The sequence below is a fragment of the Carcharhinus amblyrhynchos genome, chromosome 3, assembly GCF_965287045.1.
Source record: "Carcharhinus amblyrhynchos chromosome 3, sCarAmb.v2.hapA, whole genome shotgun sequence".
Taxonomy (NCBI): Eukaryota; Metazoa; Chordata; class Chondrichthyes; order Carcharhiniformes; family Carcharhinidae; genus Carcharhinus; species Carcharhinus amblyrhynchos.
The window spans coordinates 47,468,626-47,489,730 of NC_137326.1; the positions used below are offsets into that span (position 1 = coordinate 47,468,626).

A 21,105-nucleotide genomic window follows, 5' to 3' on the forward strand; every position below is an offset into this window, starting at 1 on the left:
AACCACACCCAGGCCCTACCCCCCATATCCCTACATATTTAGCCTCTAATCCCTCTAATCTACAAATCTCAGGACACTATGGGGCAATTTAGCATGGCCAATCCACCTTATCCGCACATCTTTGGACTGTGGGAGAAAACCAGAGCATCCAGAGGAAACTCAAGCTGATATGGGGAGAACATACAAACTCCACACAGACTGACTCAATCCGGAAATTGAACCTGGGTCCCTGTAGCCTTGAGGCAGCAGTGTTAACCACTGCCACCCTACGGGATGCGGGTCGAGCCTTTGATCAGGGAGGAAAGAGATGTGCAATAATGTAGTGTAGCTTGGACAGAATCAGGTATTAATTTTCATGCACCATCAGATATTGATTACCTCTGAACTCAACTTTATCTTTCAGGAAAAATATTGCTTGCCCTTTCACTTCTTAAACTATGTCATTAGCTGCAACAGCTTGTCCCAATCTCACATAACATATTTTGATGGTGATAAAATACAAACGAAGACAAAAATCATAATTACTTCCCTCAGGGCTGACGGTATGATAGTTGAAATACTTGTAGTTACATCTAAGCTAAAATTATTGCCATAGTATATCAGCGATGCGTGAAGACGCTTTAAAAACTCTGAAGGTTCTTGACAATAAGAATTGGCAGAAACACATTGATACTTTCCTTTTTGCTTTAAATCATATTTTCTAATTAGCTGGATATTATGGGCAAAATTTCCAATTTCTTTCTCTAAGTGTTGGCGAGAAATCCAATGTGCAGATCCCCAGCTGAAGTAGCAGCTTTTCTCACCAGATACTGCAGCACTTAGTGAAAAAATTGCTGCAGAAATCTTTGCCGCAGTCATGCAAGTGGGCAAGGGGCTGATACAGCTGGCAAAAGCACATCCCCACCTCACAGATAAGGGAAAACCCTCCAACACAAACACCGGGGAACCCCCTTCCTTCCTCCACTGCCACACCAGCACTGGGGCAAGACTGCCCCCCCACACTTAAAGGGGAAATCACTCTCCCCCAAATAGAGCTCCCCACTGGGGCCCCCTTGGCGTTGCCCCCCTTTGGGACTATCTCCAGCATGGCTGTGCTGAGTAGCAATCCTAGGGTACCAAGTTTCCCCACCACCTCCCATCCCTCACACTCCCCTGAGGCTATACTGGTGGACCACCTTCAACTGCTTCATGTTTTTAAATGTCTCTTTTAAACCTCACCAACATGAAGGGAATTCTAAATCTGTAGGGAACATATGGCAGGGAAGTCCTTTAAATATTGCAATTTATTAAAATTAAACTTCAAGATGTCACTGGTGAAGGGCCGGGAAAAATCAGAAAACGATACCTCATCAGCAAGAATCTTATTTTCCGATTCTCAGGAGATTTAGTTCCCATGTTAGCCTTCGCACTCATTGCAAATGCTGGAGCAAAAGCGCCCCCTATAAATGCATAGATGCCAAAGAAATGTAATTGGGTCTATAACAGGCAATATTTTAAGTACAGGTATGGGGCAGAATTTTATGGTCCCACCAAAGTCAGTGGATGTTTGAACAAATTGCAACATGTTACAGCCCCTTCTGCCCATGAAGTAGGTTGAAATGAGCATGTCAGTTCATTTGATGCTAATCTCTAGATCAGATGCATATTCACTTCTGTGCACATTTGCAAATGTTCTAAATTTTTTGGAGTCGTGGTACGTTTTTCTTTCGTGTTACTCAAATTGATTCCAGTAGGAAATAAAAGCACACATCTGCTCAGTGTTAATTCAGTTCTTGTCAAGTTAAGAACTGATTCATGGTGTTACAGCTTGAAATCACTGAACTGAATACCACACCGTGGAGCATACAGTTGTCCACTTGGATGTTTGTTATCAAAACAGCATACTGGTTTGTAAAGGTCAACATGAGCTATTAACAGGAAGCATAACTCCAAAAGGCAAGTAACATTGCTTCCGTCAATGTTCCTAAATAGTGTGTTCTAATCTGGGAAGAAATTCTTTCTTCTGTATGGTAGGAATTGAGAAGATACTACATGGCGTGTGATAAACAAGCAACATGTGTTTAACTGATGTCCAAATAACAGGACCTGAAGTTTCTTCATCAGAAAAATGATTCAGGTACATTGTTTCAATGCTTTGCCTATTGAAGTAACAGGTTGATGTAGTGAATTTCCACATATCGTTGCACATGTCTGCTGCTATCTTCAACCCTTGTTGAAGACAGCATATTTCACAGCAAGATTTTCATAGGGTGCATACTTATTTCTGGATGCATTGGAAAAGAGTAACTGTTATTTCTGATAACTAAATTCATGTTTTAAATTACAAATTGCCTGGTTATTATAAAATATTTACCATTTCAATGCAATATTATCAAATATAACATGTTGAATGTTTTGGGTGATTTCATATCATCAATGTTTCTCTTAAAATACTTTGGGCGTGATCTTACCTGCCATTCATGCTACACTCCTGTAGCAGCCAGGCTGGAGAATTTGGCGGCCAGCCAAACCTCCGTTCAGGATTGGAAAATCCTGCTGGTGTGAACAGTGATAAAATTCCAACCATTCTCTCTTTCTGAATGTGGGAGACCCTATTCATTTTCCTTGTTAACAGGAATAGCTGTTCTTTATTTTTAGGTCAGTGCATGCTAGGGAATTACTAAATCATCATTGAGGGCATCATGGCATGGTCAAAACATGTTTCCACACAATATCCAAAAACAGAAGCTTTCTAGCATTGATTGCTGGACAGTGACTGCACACTGGAACCCTGTGTGACCTATTTCCTCTGCTTTCCCTCTCAACTCCACAAACACTTAGGCCAATTGTAGCACATCACTGCTGTCCCTGATGAGATCAGTTCACTCAGTATGGTTCAATGATCAAACCTGGAGTCCCCCAGTGGTCTGTTTGATGAAACAACACATTATATGGTACATTTATTCACTGACTTTCAGCCAGGCTGGAAGGACATTTTATTTATTGAATAGAGCATAAACTATAGGGACAATAGCTGGCTAGCAGCTCAGAGGTTGAATTCAAAGCCCACCATATCATGAAACTGAATTTAATAAGTTTATTGGATGGCAACAGAAAATAATCCTGAAAGCTTCTGGATTGTTGCGATATCACAAAACTACCAATGGCCTTGCTGAATCTTAATGACCTCAGGGCAATGAGGGATAGACAATAAATATTGGCTCAACAGCACTAACCAAGATCAAATAAAAAATTAGGAAAAATTAATATGTCAAAGGCAGCACTCACGTGACAGACTAATTAATTAGGTACTCTAATCCCTTGCCTGTGTATATAACATGCAGCAGAGACCTCAGACCTAGTTTTAAAACCCATCCACTTACATAGCTTTCATATCAGGCCTTAACCTCTGCCGACTAAGTCATAATAAATGTGACTTTACTTTGCAAAGTGATCTAATGTAACGGAGAGAGAAACTTAAAGGGGAGTTCTTTAAAGAACTCCTCAGCTTTGTCTGAAAAAAAGTTATGAAAGTCCACTTGTATACTTTTTACTGTTGTTACGGCAATATGTTATACAAAATATTAATTTATAAAATAATTGGCTGGATGTGAGAATTGTTTTGTATTTTTTTTAAAGAACTATTTTTGCTTAGCAAAGGGCACTGGCCTCCAGCAGCTGTTATATTGAACTTATGAAGGACACAAGCTGCTGGAGACAGATGACAAATTTGTGCCAGTGAGATCTTACGGTTCTGCTGATAACCCATTCCTGCCAATGGGTTTCCCAGTGATGAGGGGTATATTCAATTGGAAATCTTGCTGGCAACAGAAGGGCCATAAGATCACACCACCACCAAGCGGTACACTGCCTCTCTCAATTGCAGAATACACAGCAGAGAGGGAGGAAATTCCCACCCATTGAATCTAAGGAGCTCTCAGAGACAGTAGCTAAAGTAGGCCCAGATCAAAACCAGAGAAAGGTCACATGACTCAACTCTTGCATATAAATATACTGGATTTGACCTAACAGCGTCATTGAAAGTCTGCTCTGAAACCTCTCATCAAAGCTGACCTGTTTGTGATTCGAAATCCCACCAGAGTACCTCATTGCTGCAAATCAAGAGTCATGAAAAGGGAAATTTGGATCATAGAAGCCCTATAGTGCAGAAAGAGGCCATTTGGCCCTTTGAGTCTACACTGACCACAATCCCACTCAGGCCCCACTCCCATATCTCTACATATTTACCCACTAATCCCTCTAACCTACGCATCTCAGGACACTAAGGGGCAATTATAGCATGGCTAATCAACCTAACCCACACATCTTTGGACTATGGGAGAAAGCCGGATCACCTAGAGGAAACCCTCACAGACACAAGGAGAATGTGTAAACTCCACACAGATAGTGATCCAAGCCGGGAATCGAACCCAGGTCCCCGGAACTGTGAAGCAGCAGTGCTAACCACTGTGCTACCATGTTGCTGAGGCAGCACCAGTGTCTCCAAAAGAAAAAAAGAGAATCAACCAGACACGACTACTCCAATGAGAATTCCAAGTATCAGCAGCTTCAAACAAGCATCAGGTCAATCTGTGACTATTTTGTTTTATGATTTTAATTTTTATGTGCCCAAGTTTAAAGATCTGATACTCTATGGAGTTTTATTTATTTTCTGCATGCTTTGGGAACAGGGATGGTTTTGTGTGTGTGTGTGTGTGTGTGTGTGTGTGTGTGTGTTCGTTCTTGGACATTTTAAATCTTTTTTGCACATTTTAAACCTTTTTTTAATTTCTGCATCTTTTACCTGAATGAATTTTAGCGATAAAGCTAACTCTTTTCTTATTAACTGAAGGGACCGGCTGATTTATTTCTTACACTCAGTTATATGGTCAGTATATTGAGCTGGTAACATCCCTTCCTTTTTGAATTCAAAACTAACCAAACAGGGAGTAGGACAAAGGGAGAAGTCAATCAGTCTGTCCTAACCTGGTTACAACAACGTCTGCATATTCATAGCCACTGTAAAAGCCAAATTTATGTTTTCCAACAAATGTGTTGGATAGGAATTCCAGGATATTACAGTAGTGATGATGAAGAAGCATCAGGCTAATGTGTAACTTGAAAGAAACAGTGTTCCTCTGACACCAGCCTCCCATGTGGTAGAGGTTGCAGAAAAGGAACTGCTGTAGGAATAAACTTGTAGAGTTGTTGCTGCCCATCCTGACCCTCATTTATATTCAGCCATTGACACTGAGAGTGTGAGAAAGAGAGAAGGACCCCAGGCCATAGGTTAGGGACAAAGTTAAGTGTCAGGGAGTCAAATGAGCTATTCTGCTCTGGATGGAAACCATGTTTTTTAAAAGTTGTTGCAACCAAGGTGCTACTTGATTTGCCTGTGGGGCAGCTTATTCTCAGTGTTTTGCAGGTTGAGCTTTTGTTGTTTTTTTTTAGGTAGATCTGGATTATTTTCCAATCTGATTTGAAATTCCAACAGTCAAGAAAATAATTGGATTCATAAGGGAGAAGTAAAAACTCAGAATGGCAAGTCTTTGTCAGGTCAGCAAGTTACATTTTTGAACAGTTTAATATTCATTGCAATATATTTTAAACCCAAAACAAGGCGAGTGCTTTGAACAACAGGACTTCTATGTTAACCTTTCATCCTGCTGTAAATTATTAATCCTCAGCAAGAATACGATGTGGCTTATCATCAGCCCATAATTTCCTGGAGCAGGACATCTTATGCCAAGGAAAGAAAGAAGGAAATAGGGTGAGTTCAATAATAAATAAAAAAGGGAATCAGAAAAGGGGAAAAAACTGGATCAGGAAGAAAAAGACAGACAGGAACAATAAGAGTTTTTAAATTTTAAAAATCTGAACAACAATTAGTTACCTTGCACACTAGAGGCAGTGGCATTCAGGAGGAAAATAAAACTCGCTAATAAAAAGATACAAATGCAACAATGTTTTGAAATTCATGCTATTTTCACAAGGCCAGTGGTTGAGCAGCAAACATTGTCCAGCAATTTGTGACACTTTGCAAGTCACTGTGTATCTCTTTCACATCACAAATTGCTGGACAACTTAAATGTTAAAAAGTCACCATTATTAAAAACACTTCCTAATGTGTTCACTCACACTGATTATTAAAACAGCATGTTATAAGAATTCAGTTAGGTGTATCCAATATTATTTTGCCATGCAACTGGAATGACAAGAGCATACATTTGATTCATATGAAATTTAATATCAGCACACATGGTTAAGACAATAATAAACTTTTACCAATATAAAGTTTACCTTTTGCCACGCTATTTGAAAATGTTGCTAACCTTGGGAAAGTGCTATTGGGGTATTTCTGTATCCAAAGAGTACTAGAGAAATGGAATTACTTTGGGTTCCAAGCAAGTTTGAATTTTCAAATTCTGAGTACTGAGTTATGCTCCTTGTCTCTATTTTGTGGATGGTTTAATTTAAAGATGATGACCAAATACCTTAAAATATTGCACTCTTGTGGCTACCCCCAATTATATCATATCAACTGTGCTTTCAAAAATATGAGTGGCGCTGAATCATGGAGACTAGCAAAATCCCAGGATTAATTCTCACCAATACGGAGTTTACAGGCGTCAAAGGGTGATGATAGAAAACTTAACACTATTCCAATTTTATTTGGTTCAGGATAATGAAGGTGTGGTGGGGGAGTGAGTGGCAGGGAATCCATCCAGCACCTCTTCTCTGAAATGTTCACTTGCTGGCCCAAATAACAACAATGACTACATTAAAAAAAAAGAAATGAAGTCTTTTGATGAAGCTGTGACAAGACACCTATATCTGACACCTATTCATAGACTACAGCTCACACTTTATTCCTGTGAGACTCATCTCTAAACTTCGTGGCCTGGGACTGGGCTCTTTGCAACTAGATCCTAGACTTCTAACCCACAGACTGCAGTCAATAACGGTACAATACCTCCTCCATGATCATCCTCAACTAGTGCTCTGCAAAGTTGTGATCTTACTATACTCCACATACACCTATGACTGTGTGGCCAAATTCCCCTCCAATTCGATTTTCAGCTTTGCAGTTGACACCACCACTGTGGGTTGGATCTCAAACAATGATGAGACACAGTACAGGGAAGAGATAGAGAAACCGGTGAGCTGGTGAGATGACAATAATCTCTCCCTCAATGTCAATATGACAAAAGTGATTGACTTCAATCGACTTCAGGAAGCATAATGGAGGGCATGCCCATCGACATCAATGGGGACAGAGTAGAAATGGTTGAGAGCTTCAAGTATTAGGTGCCCAGATCACCAACAACATATCCTGGTTCCTCCTTGCAGACGCTTTAGTTAAGAAAGCCCAAACAATGCCCCTACTTTCTCAGGAGACTAAGGAAATTTGGCACGTCCACTACAACTCTCACCAACTTCTACAGACGGACTGTAGAAAGCATTTTTTATGGTTGTATCACAGCTTGGTGTGGCTCATGCTCTGTCCAAATTGGAAGAAACAACAAACGGCTGTGAATGAAGGACAGTTCAACACTGAAACCAGCCTCCCATCCATTGACACTGGTTGCACTTCTCGCTGCCTCGGAAAAGCAGCCAGCATAATCAAAAACCTCACGCACCTCAGTCATTCCCTTTTCCACCTTCTTCCATCAGGAAAAAGGTACTAAAGTCTGAAATCATGTACCAATTGACTCAAGAACAGCCTCTTACCTGCTCACATCAGACTTTTGAATGGATCTACCTTACATTAAATTGATCTTTCTCTGCACCCTAGCTATGACTCTAACACTACATTCTCCACTCTCTCCTTTCCTTCTCTATGAACAGTATGTTTTTTCTGTAAAGCATGCAAGAAACAATACTTTTCACTGTATACTAATACATGTGACAATAATAAATCAAATTAAATCAAAAATGCTATAATTATTGCAGTCTTTCTTCAAGTGCATTCTTCCTTCACCGTGAAATGTGAATGGGCAGACAGAAGCTAGCTCTGCTGCGATGCTCACATTGGTAAACAAGTTGCTGACAATCAGAGCTGAAGTCTGACAAATGACAGTGTCCCAACTTAGCCTTTTTCAAGGTCCCCAATCTAATTATGTGACCATCAGGCAATTAAGTATCTGACATTTGTGATTCTATTCCTTTAAGAGTGGAAGCCCCAGCTCCAATAGCTGCAAGCCAATCGGAGCACAGGCAGCTCTTCAGTCCCAGCGGCACCTTTGGGTGCAGTGACAATCACTAGAATACTTGGGCAGGAGCAGCATCATGCTGCACAGTGCCCAGTTAGGAACCTCCCCCCACCACCTATTAGCACACAGTGGATGGCCTCCCAAACTACTAGAGTTCCATCAGCAGTGATGCAAAAAGCCCTTAAATGCCCCTTAATTGGTTACTTAACAGTGTGAAGTGGCCTCTGGATGAGAAGGCCGTCATAGAGCCCCTAGAGTGCAGAGGAGGCCTTCCACTCATCTAGCCTGCACCAACTCTACAAATGTGCGTCCCAATTGCTCACCCCCATGCCCTCCTCCTGTAAGTCTGCACATTTACCATGGCTAATCCGCCTAATCTACACATCCCTGGACACCTGGACACTAAGGGGCAATTTTAGCACAGCCAATCCGTCTAACCCGCACATCTTTGGACATCCTTGACTTTTCTCATTGCAGCATGAATAGCAGAGTGTTTGGAAAGTGACAGGCACTCCATTCCATTGTCTACCCTCCATTCCCCACCTGTCTCTAATCTTCCAACCTTGAAGTAAATTTTGCATCCAACACATTTACAGAAGGTGCTGTGTTTACTATAGGTCTAGTTGTATTCCAAATGCTATGAGTTCAGGACTATAACAAAATTATTTGACTCCAACCATTCTTGTCCACCAGCACATCAGACTAAAAGGCAGGTTTGCTGTAATAAATAAAATATTCTAAGAGGCTTCAAAACTTAGATTGAATATTGATCGACATAGAAGAATGATACCATCAGAATGGATGGCAGTAATAAATTTAACATGTATAGCTTGGCACCTGTATGAAGTATTCCCCAGGCAACAGCTACAAAGATTGCAACCCATGAGGATACATTTGACATGTTTTAATTGCCTATATGCAGATGTTACTTTGGAAAATGCATGACATAAGAAATGCATTTTAAAATGCATGCTTTATGACTTTGAATCTCAATTACTTTGTTCCTTAATTTATACAACCACATAATTGCAAAAGCAACTTGTAACACAACATTAAATATTATTCCCTATTAGGCTGAGTTTCCAAAGACTGCTAACTTGGTATCAAAAATAATTTGAATATCTTTGATTTTGGGATTGACTGCTGTTTTGCAAAGAATAGTGCATCCTGAGTTACTTAGTATGTTGTCATGGTTTCTGACAGAAAAGCAATTTTCAGCAAAGGCAAGGATAATACTCAAGTACTTTGATTGTTAGAGTTAGAGGCACCTGGATTAGAATACATGCTTGGTTTGAGATTTGCAAGATAATGTGATAATAAGTAATGAGGAAAGGTCAAACAGGTAACTTTCATTAATAAATGAGTATTAATGAAAAAAGAGATGTGTTGTCGAAGCTTTGTGTCTTGCACGCATAAGGACAGATGCAAGAATGCCAAACTTACAGAGAGCAACAATTTATCCTGCATAAGAAAGTTGACTCTGATCTGATCATTGCCATGGAGAATTTACCAGGATGCGATTATTCCCATACTTTTGTTGAATCCAAAAGAGGCCCAAATGCCTGAGTATGTTCTTTCTTTTTGCACAGGTCAGCTCACTGCATACGTATAAATGTAGCTTCTAGCAAGTGTAAGTTGAGCAACACTGTAAGACTTTCAATATGTTCAAGCATTGTGACATTGCAACAAATCCAAACCAGTAAACCTTACAGAGATTGACCTTCTAGATATCAATTATATGAGTGAATTAATTTATAAAATCACAACTGATACATGTCACTCTTAAAATTAAAAGCAATTCCATGGGGACTAAATTTGATAGCAACACAAAATGAGGGCAGGGGTTGCGCTGTTTGATTAACCTATAACTTCTTTGTTTTAAATGACTGCAGCATTCAGCCAGCACTAACCATACTGCTGATTAATTGGATGGCGAAGTTAGAAAAAGTGGGATTATCACAGGTGTCAGGAGGAAGATACAGTTGAGAACCAAGAGGAACATGGAAGGCTTAGAGGGGAGATGAACAAGCATATTAGAGAAGTGAAGAGGGATTATTAGAAAAGACTGGCAGCCATCAGAATGGGGAATCCCAAAGTTTTCTTTGAGAATTAAATGGTAAAAGAGAGGTAAAGGAGGAGTACGGTCAATTAGGTACCTAAATGGGAATTTAAACATGGAGATTGTGGGCATGGCTGAGGTATTAAAATAATACTTTGAGCTGTCTTTAACAAGGAGGTCGATGCTATACAGAGCAAAGTGATGGATGAGGAAACTCTAGCCAGGACATTGAGTCAGACAAGGAAACTCTGTCTCCAAGAGGGTTCAAAATTGATGAGGAGTAAGTGTTGAATCAACTGTCGGTACTGAAAGTTGACAAAGCACAAGTACCAGGTGAGGTGCAGCCAAGGATATTGAAGGGAGTGAGAATGGAACTGCAGAATCACTGGCCATAAAATCCAGTCTTCTTGGCTGAAGGGAGGTGTCACTGGACTGAAGAATTGCAAATGCTATGCCCTTGTTCAAAAAGATTGTAAGGGTAGCCCTAGCAATTATCGGCCAAGTCATTTTGGCATCAGTGGTGGGCTAACTTCTAGAAACAATTATCCGGGGCAGAATTAGTAGTCAGATGGAAAAATGTGGGTTGATTAGGAAAAGCCAGCATGGATTTCTAAAGGGAAATTGTGTTTAACTAGGTTGCTGTTTTTTTTTTGAAGAAATAGCAGAAAGGGTCGATAATGGTAATGCTGTTGATGTGGTGTATGTGAAATTCAGAAAGCATTCAATGCAGTGCCACACAACAGAGAAAAGTTTGTGAGAAAAGTTATAGCTCATGGAATAAAGGGACAGTAGCACAAGGATACAAACTTGGTTGAATAGAAGCAGAGTTATTTTATCTAATTTTTTTGGGATAGATGAAGGTTTGTAATGGTGTTTCCCTAAGTCTCAGCATTGGACACCTTTCTCACATCAAAAGTGATGTTAGACAAAACATTTTCACTCGATTGGTCTGGGTCTTGAATGCACTGCCTGGAACTGTGGTGGGAGTAGGTTTAATTGAGACATTCAAGAGGGCATTCAATGATTACTTGAACAGAAAAAAATGTGCAGGTGTATGGAGAAGAGGCAGGGGAATGGCACTAAGTCATAATGCTCCTTCTGAGAGCCAGTGCAGGCATGATGGGCTAAATGACCTCCTTCTCTACACAGTAATCATTCTATAATTTTGCTATACATGGCAATTCAATAGCTGATTGACTCAAATTAAAATGTCATCCAAAAATTCCTATCGAGACTACCTAACTTTGATAAACATTCAATGTGTATACTATATCATTAAAAATGTATTATTGTATGCTATGGTACAGCTGTATCCCTTTAAGAAAATTACACCTCAGACCAGGTAGAGTTTCATTGTTTCATAGAATACCATGCAGGGTGACCTTAAACTTCAAAATGTTTTTGAAGCTGCCAGGCACAGCCTAGGATGAAAGACCTCCCTTAGGTTTTATTTTTAAATATGATTACTAAGGGTTTTTTAAAACCATAATGTCCAAATCCATGACCCTAATGTTAGCAAGCTATTGCGCAGTTTCATGCAGTGTCTCTAAGTAACAGCCTTTTAAAATAGTTCTGGTAAAATAAATGTGCATTTAAACAAGTTAGCTGTATGAAATCTATCTAGAATAAATATGGCTACCCTTATATGTAACACGGGAAGTGTGACAATAAGATGAGAATATATGCACACATTATATTCACATTATACTCTTGTATTATTCCGATTAGCTGTCCCATGGCATTGTTTATGGTGAATTGAAACATATACCAATGTACAGCAACATCAGTAAGTGTGAAATTTACGTGATGCAGGCATTATATTTAACTTCTAAAATATTAACAGCAGATCTCTCAGTGTTGCTCATGGTGAATAGAGAATATGCTTTATTAACATAATAAGGCAGTTATTAACAAATAACATATTATTCTGTTCAAAGAACCTGCTGTGAGATGTGTGATGTTAGCCACAGGAAGTGTTTCTTTATGCAAAATCAAATGCATTATTTCAGCAGATCTCTGTTGGAAAGGCTCAAGGTGACTCAAGCATTCCTGTAGTCTTGCTCTCCCTCTCTTTTATCTTCTCTATCCTCCTGGAAGTAGTCCTTTTCTCACTTCCTTCAACAATCTCTCTTTTACTCTCTCTTAACTCCAAAATGTTTGTTCCACTCCCTCATTTTCTTTATTCCTCATAGTCGCTTTCTCTTTCTCATACATCCATAAACTCTCTCGAAACAACACCCTGTCTCTTTCAATTTTTCCTGCACCTTGGTCTACATATTGCAACTCCACCCCCCCCGCCCTCCTCCCCTGCCCCCAAGCCCTCCACCCCACCCACCCTCCGACCACCACCCCCCAGTCCCTTCGACCCCAACCCTCTGCTGTCTTTGTGTTCCCTGATATCTTTCTTGGTACTTACATGCATATTAGGATAATCAAAGGAAAAAGGGAAATGCCCACTAGGATATGTGGAAGTTTGGAGTGAGGGGGGGTTTGGGGGGGCGGGGGGGAGTGCATTTGGGATAGATCCTTTGTGTTTTATGTTCTAATTTGATTTGATTTATTATTGTCACATGTATTAGCACACAGTGAACAGTATTGTTTCTTGTGTCTACACAGACACAGCATACCGTCCTAGAAAAGGAAACGAGAGAGTTTAGAATGTAATGTTACATTCATAGCAAGGGTGGAGAGAAAGATCAACTTAAACCAAGATTTATTCCATTCAAAAGTCTGATGGCAACAGGGAAGAAGCTGTTCTTGAGTCGTTTGGTACATGACCTCAGACTTTTGTATCTTTTTCCTGATAGAAGAAGGTGGAAGAGAGAATGTCTCGTGTGCGTGGGGTCCTTAATTATGCTGGCTGCTTTGCCGAGGCAGTGGGAGGTGTAGACAGAGTCAATGGATGGAAGGCTGGTTCTCGTGATGGATTGGGCTACATTCATGATGCTTTGTAATTTCTTGCAGCTTTGGGAAGAGCAAGAGCCATACAAGCTGTGATACAGCCAGAAAGAATGTTTTTTATGGTGCATCTGTACAAGTTGGTGAGAGTCGAAGCTGACATGTCAAATTTCCTTAGCCTTCTGAGAAAGTAGATGCATTGGTGGGCTTTCTTAACTATAGTGTCAGCTTGGGGGGACCAAGACACTTTGTTGGTGGTCTGGACATGTAAAAACCTGAAGCTCTCGATCCTTTCCAATTTGTCCCCATTGATATAGAGAAGGGCATGTTCTTCACTATGTTTCCTGAAGTCGATGACAATCTCATTCATTTTGTTGACATTGAGGGAGAGATTATTGTCGCCGGTTCACTAAATTCTCTATCTCTTTCCTGTACTCTGTTATGTACTTATTTTCAATTCTTTGAAGGCTTTGAAGGTATTAGGATGATAATTGTTACAGTGATTAGGGATATTAACGTTAGCATTATTAGCACTGGTTCTTATCGGGCATTAAAGTTTTACAGTTCAGGTTATTTGTGGTATTAGGTTATTAACATTGGGGTTATCAGGGTTATCAAGGTTGGTATTATTAGAGGTATTAGGGACTCAATCAGGGTGGGTGTTTGGGTTGGTGTTATTTGGGAGGAAAGTTTGGGGTTGGAGGATTTGCAGTTCGGGTTGTAATGAGGGATTTGACTTGTAAGGGGCAAGATCAGGTAATTAGGGTGGGGATGTTTTGGAGTGGGGAATTTACGTGAGGTGGTGGAGTGCTTTTGGAAGGAATGGGGTGTTGGGGGTCAGGATTGAAGTTTGAATAAAGCTTTTATTATTTGGTTTTTGTTGTTGGGTAGAGATAACCTGGGTAATCTGAAGTACAGATTTTGTTGGGGGATTACATAAGGCACGTAAATTAGCTCTTTCAGGTTGTGTGTTAGGTGCCCAGAGATAGATTTCTCAGAGTATTGCAAAAGAAAGGCTTTTGACTGGGCATCAGAAGAATAATGAATATACCATATGTCTAGTTTTTGCTTAGAAAACTGGAAATTATCCAAATTTCTCACTTCAGATCATTTTCTTAGAGTCAGCATCATTAATCATTTCTGTAGGCATGTTTTCATCACCCATCACCCAACATGTGCTGACTTCAGTCAATAACAATGACGTTCTAAGCCATTTGCAGGGAATTCAGTGCTTAAGAAGCAAAAATTCATCACTATATCATAATTTTTTATTAAAGACAATATTTGATTGGTCTATTGAGGTATGTGTACAACTGTATAACAAATTAGCTGCTAAGGAGTACCTGGTCATTGCTGGAAAGAAGATAAACTAGATCCTTGTGACCTAAATGAACTACCTCTTTTTTCTGCTCTAAAGCTCTATCCACAAGCCATTATAAATGGCTGCACTGATCTTTCAAACAGTAATAGTCCTCTTACAGAGCTAGCAAAACTAAATCATTGTTGAAGTTACATAGGTTGCCTTGGAAAAAGGAAATATTACAATGTTTATGCTGATTTTTCTGCATAGCTATTTATTCCCCTTAGATGCTGCAAAAAATATATCTGGTTTTCACACAGCACTCAAGTTTTTGTAAAATTGGTTTGAAAAAATAATTAGTGGAGTAATCCAATTAAACAGATTTTTTAAAAAATATTTATACGTGGGACGTGGATGTCGCTGGCTAGCCACCCTTGGAGAGCAGATGAGAATGAACCATATTGCTATGGCTCTGGCATCACATGTAGGCTAGACTGAGTAAGGATGGCAGGTTTCCTTCCCTAAAGGACATTAGTGAAACAGTTTGGTTTTTCCGACAATGGGCAATGGTTTCATGGTTATTAATAGATTCTTAATCCCAGTTTATTGAATTCATCTGGAATGGCAGGATTCAAACCTAGGTCCCCCAGAACATTAGCTGAGTTTCTGGATTAATAGTCTAGTGACAATACCACTGGCCATCTCCTCCCCCTTTGAACTGAATTGCACACAGTGACATTAACATAGATTTTGGAATTAATTGCAGATGCATAGATTACTTTGGCTTCCTAGAATTTATCAGTGAAAGCGAGGCAGCAACTGAGGGGCCTGAAGATATGGCAGGGAGACATGCAAAAAAGTACTGAATCTTCAGTGTTAACTTTTTTGTTCAATGGTGTAAATGTGTTTATTCATCATTTGTGCTGAGAGGTTACTTTACACTCTTTGGAGACAATTTCTATAATTTTGAATATTATTTTCATGATTTAGGAGCTTGTTATGTCTGATTTCCAATGCATTGTGTAGATGGTACCACACCACTGCTACTGTGTGTCGATGGTGAAGGGATTGAATGTTGAAGGTGTTGGATGGGATCCCAAACAACTGGGCTGCTTAATCCTGATTGGCGTTGAGCTTCTTGAGTGTTATTGGAGCTGCACTCATTCAGGCAAGTAGAGAGTATCTCATCACATTCCTAACTACTTTATTTTTAATTTGCGATTGGTCCTGATCTTACACCATGTCCCATGCTGTTGGACATGATATAGCACCATTATTTTACTAACGTTAATATTTAGAAAATCTTGGTATGAAATCCAAGACTCACTGTCACCAAAATTTCAAGAAGGAATGCTAATTTAAAAACATATTCAATAATAACTAAGAGTAATTGGTATCTGTCTTGCGTGCATGATGAAAATACAATACTCACAGAAAGCGATGTTATTCAAAAATGTAGAGATTATTTTACCTTATAACCTTGCAGATGGCCACGAATTTTCTCTTTTGGTACTTCTGACCAAGTAACTTTAATTAAAGTACTGTTCATGATTTCAACAGCAACGTTCAAAGGTGCAGCTTCAGGAACTGGTGAAATAGAGAGGTCTCATGATTATTTTATTTCATTTTAAAATAAGACAACATTTTTATATATTCTGTTTCACTTTCCTTTCATTTCTTTGAAAACAGTTAGTGCAACTTCATGAAAGTCCAGAATTTAAGTTAGAGATAGGAAACAATAAACTCATACTGGTTTTTGAAATAAATATTGTAGAAAATAGCTTACAATGATAGTTGAACAAGAGGTTAAGCAAACAGTGAAGCTTATATTCTTAGCCTGTCCTCATTGCTTAAATATTATTGAAATACTAAGCTTATGCCATGAGGAATTTTAAAGAAAATACAAGTGTTGAAGCTTAAAATATATCTGACTTCAAGTGTAGTCATCTTTGGTTGACTACAATTACTTGCCTCATGGGACAAATTACTGCTGTAATGAGCTGTTGCCAGAGGTACTGATGGGTTACACACAGATTTTCATCAGATAAAGCTCGACTTCCAATTCACATTCTGTCAAAAGCCTTAACTGGCCTTAGATGTATGAATTAATAAATGATGTTCAATTCTTCACTTGTGCAGCATGTCATAAAATTAGTTTGAGCTTTCTGTATGACTTTAAAAAAACAAAGGGAACTGCATTCCATTAAAACAGGCATATTTAGATTGGAGGAAAATTTCCTTTTAAACAAAAGGATTGTTTTATCGGGAACAGCAACTCCAGGATGCAAATACTGTCGTTTGAAATTTTTTTGAATAAAATGAACAGCCAACTTTAACTGCTGCATTTTTTTTTATCTCCTCATTAATCACTAAAGTTAAAAAACTTATTCAGATTTGTACTGGTTGTCAAGAAAAAGCCCATTTTGGTGATCAATTGAAAACATACACATTTACCGTAGAGGAAATGTTTTCAAGACTGAAATGATCCTTCATTTGGGTTTATAAAAGGATTATTCATTCTTTAGAAAATATTGACAATGATAACAACTTCAAACATCCATAGTTCTCTGCCAACAGACAGGATATTTATTTGAATGAACCCCTGCTGGCATTTTCTTCCGTGTTCCTTGTATTCCAAAAGTCACCCTGATGGAAATGTGAGCTTACTTCATCTGACAGACTAAATAGACTAATGCACCACTGGAATGCGTACTTCAAGATACACTTCAGGGGATAGACACATTTGCAGTCTAATGAACCTTGGTGATGCCTTATAAACATGTGACCTTTTCTCTGGGTTGGAAAAACGTTTGAAAAAACATCACCCAAATGCAGTGCAACACAGTCACTGACATCCTTCCTTCTCTCTCTCTCTTGCAGGACAGGCTCCCTGCAGCTGCGGGGAGCAGAGCAGAACCAGTGGGCCAAAAAGGTACCTATGTCCGATGGACAAAGTGATTCTCTGCATCATGGCATCAACTGTGACAAAACCCAAAGCCTCCAGCATCACTGAGTACGCTGAGGGTAATGGTATGTTCTTGCTTAATGCCCTTTCACAACTCCAAGTTCACCCCCATTCTGCTATTTGGCAATGATATACCAGCTTTTAATAGTGTGACCATGGACTTTTTGCTTTCTATCCCACTCACTTTCACCACCCTAACCTTCCCCTTTCTGATTTTCTGCTTTTAGACACTGAAGAACTGCTGTCTGCTCCGCCATGACAGCCCCAAAGAGGAAGGAAAAGAGCATCATCTCAGCACTGAATGAAGAGGCCCTGTCACTTGTTCTAATATTTGTAGCCTCCAGCTTGGGTACTAAGACTGTGTGTACCTTGAAGGTTAGTTTGGAATTGGGATCTGCACAAGGAGGCTGCAGCCAAGCCAGGGGGGAAAGGATAGAATGTTTGTCATCTCAATGGAGGATGAGGCTGCAGACACTTTCTGGATTTCAGATAAATGGCTCAATGAGTTAGTATACAGGGGAACATTCATGAGGATGTGCACAAAGATGCTTGGTGCATTGGCTGGCTGGCTGGACATACAGCCTCCTGTTACTGTGAAGGAATCCAGCTGTAACTTGGCAGAAGACACTGCAGTGCTTTCCCTCTCTACAGCCCCATCTCCCTGACATGTTGTAAATCCAGAAGCACTTTAATCACATCCCCGATATTCTTTGCAACTTTTGTGCATACAGATCACCAAATCCTCTGCCCTCCCAGTGAGGAGGCTGCAGTATTCCCTGTGAAAACCAGAAACTCACCACAACACATTCAGGAGAGTTTGTGTCATTGTGGTAATGTCACCAAATTCGTAATCCAGAGGTCCAGACTCATGCCCTGGGACATGTTTTCAAGTCCCACAGTGGCAGCTGAATTTAAATTCAGATAATAAATCTGGAATTAACAAGCTGGTCTCAGTAATTATGACATGAAACCACTGCCAATTGTCATAAAAACCCATTTGGTTCAGTAATCCCCTTCAGGAAATGAAAACTGCTGGTCTAGTCTATATATGATTCCAGACGCTCAGGAGTATGACTGACTCTTAAATACTCACTGAAATGGCCTAACAAGCCATCCAGTTGTACCAAAGTATGGTGAAGTCCACAAAAACAAGATGGATCATGTGGTATTGACCTTGGCACTGGAAACGGCGATGGCAAATGAAAATCCTTTCACCCCTGCAAAGATTCTTGGTTAATAAGGGAATCAGGGGTTATAGGGAAAAAGCAGGAGAATGGGGAGAGAAAGATGTCAGCCATGATTGAATAGAGGAGCAGACTTGATGGGCCGTGGTCTAATTTTGCTCCTATATCTTATGGTCTTCCCAACATGTGGGAGCTTGTGCCTATTTTGGGAGTGCTGATCCACAAAGTAGTCAAGCAATAGCCTGACATAGTCATACTCACAGAATCATAACTTATGTGTAATGTTCCAGACACAACCATCACCTGCAGAGGTGGTGGCACCATGGTATACACTCAAGAGCTACTTAGCCTGGACATTGTCAAAATTATCTCTGGACTCCATGAAATCTCATGGCAACAGGTCAAACATGGGTAAGGAAAACTCCTGCTAATCCTCTCCCCTGCCAATGAATCAGTACAGTCTTCCATGTTGAATAGCACTTGGAGGAAGCAGTGAGGGTGACAAAACCGTCTGTGTAGAATTTTCACATTCTCCCCGTGTCTGTGTGGGTTTCCTCCAGGCGCTCTGGTTTCCTCCCACATTCCAAAGATGTGCGAGTTAAGTTGATTGGCCATGCTAAATAGCCCATAGTGACCCAGGATGCAAAGGTTAGAGGATTAGCAGGGTAAATGTGTGCGGTTGTGGGGATAGGGCCTGGGATGGGATTGTTGTCAGTGCAGACTTGATGGGCTGAATAGCCTCCTTCTACACTGGAGGGTTTCTATGATCTCATCCTCACCGACCTGCCTGTCATAGACGAATCTATGACAGTATTAGTAGGAGTGAGTGTCACACAAGGGCCAGGCACGAACAAGAGAGGATCTAACCATCTTCTCTTGACATTCAAAAGCATTACCATCACTGAATTCCTCACTATTAACATCCTGGAGGTTACCATTAACTAGAAGGTTATCTGGACAGCCATAAAAAATAGCACGTCAGAGTCTGGGAACTCTGCGACGAGGAACTCATCTTCTGACTCCCCAAAGCTTGTCCACAAGGCACAAGTCAGGAGGGTGATGGAATACTCTCTACCTGTCTCTATACTGGATTAGTATAGCTCCAAAAATATTCAAGACGTTCAACACAGTCCAGAATAAAGAAGGCTGCCTGATTGGCACCCCATCCACCACCTTAAACATTCACTCCCTCCACCACTGTGCGGTGTAGCTGTTAGACTAGCTGTACTATCTCCAAGATGTATTTCAGCAACTCACCAATACTCTTTATCAGCACCTTCCAAATCTGCAACCTTTATCAGTTAGAAAGCCAAGGGCAGCAGATGAATGGGAACACCATCACCTGCCAGGTCTCTTCATTGCCACACACCATCCTGACCTGGAAATGTCTTCCATTCCTTTATTGTCACTTGGTCAAAATCCTAGAAATCCATCTTTAATAGCACTGTAGATGTACCTAAACTAGATGGATTGCAGTGGTTCAAGAAGGCAGCTCCTCTAGGGCAATTAGAGTTGGGCGATAAATTCTGGCCCAGCCAGCAACACCCACATTGTGTTAATTAATTAAAGAAAAGTTCAAAATCATTCCAGAGAACCTCCACAGATAATTAGTTTAGATCACCTTACCTACAAGTTGGATGACTGAACATTTACTGGTGAGCCCCTCGTGCAGCTGTCTGATCTTATTTTGGTGAGTGACAAGTGAATTAGGTGAGTGGACCTGCACAATCCCAGTTTGCATGAATTGCATCAAGTCAACAGTACGGCTGTTTGATACCATGTGGACAAGCTTTGGGGAGTCAGAAGATGAGTTCCTCGTCGCAGAGTTCCCAGACTCTGATGTGCTATTTTTATGGCTGTCCAGATAACTTTCTAGTTAATGGTAACCTCCAGGATGTTAATAGTAAGGAATTCAGTGATGGTAATGCTTTTGAATGTCAGAGAAGATGGTTAGATCCTCTCTCATTTGTGCCTGGCCCATGTGTGGCACTCACTCCTATTAATACTGTTACAGACAGATTCACCTATAACAGGCAGGTCGGTGAGGATGAGATCATAGAAACCCTCCAGTGTAGAAGGAGGCTTTTTGTGCATGTATGGCACACATCCATGTGAGCTGCTTTCCCAGCATGGGGGCACACCAAATTGGCTGGTAAAGCAATATGCCTGATTCAGAGGGCCTCTGAATTCCATAGTGCCAACTCCAGCTGTAGTACTGACCCTAATTTCCCAGCCTAAGGACAGACTTTCGTGGCCCGCCCCACTGGCGGGATCTTCCTTTCTGCCAAAGTCAATGGACATTTGAATGGCTTGCCGCATCTGCCGTAAGGGAGACTGCCTTGGCAGGGGCAGAATATTCCAGCCTAAATGTTTGAAAATAATCAGTAATATCGCAGAGAGAAATATATTTGGTTCAAGCTCATAAATGCCAATTAAATGCATTACAGAGTCTATTACACATTGCTTAGATCATACTGATCAAAGTAGTTTCAGTTATCTCAAATATC

The 21,105-nt window shown here is 40.3% G+C and overlaps 1 protein-coding gene across 8 annotated transcripts in view; it reads right to left on the reverse strand.

Annotated features, from left to right (window-relative positions):
* chl1b (cell adhesion molecule L1-like b) overlaps positions 1-21,105 on the reverse strand; it is a 742,190-nt gene that overhangs the window by 147,020 nt on the left and 574,065 nt on the right. For all 8 annotated transcript variants that reach the window (XM_080183774.1, XM_080183743.1, XM_080183751.1 and 5 more), the window contains one exon: positions 15,921-16,036. In XM_080183774.1, coding sequence (XP_080039900.1) covers positions 15,921-16,036 — 116 coding nt within the window. The remainder of the gene's footprint in view (positions 1-15,920; positions 16,037-21,105) is intronic.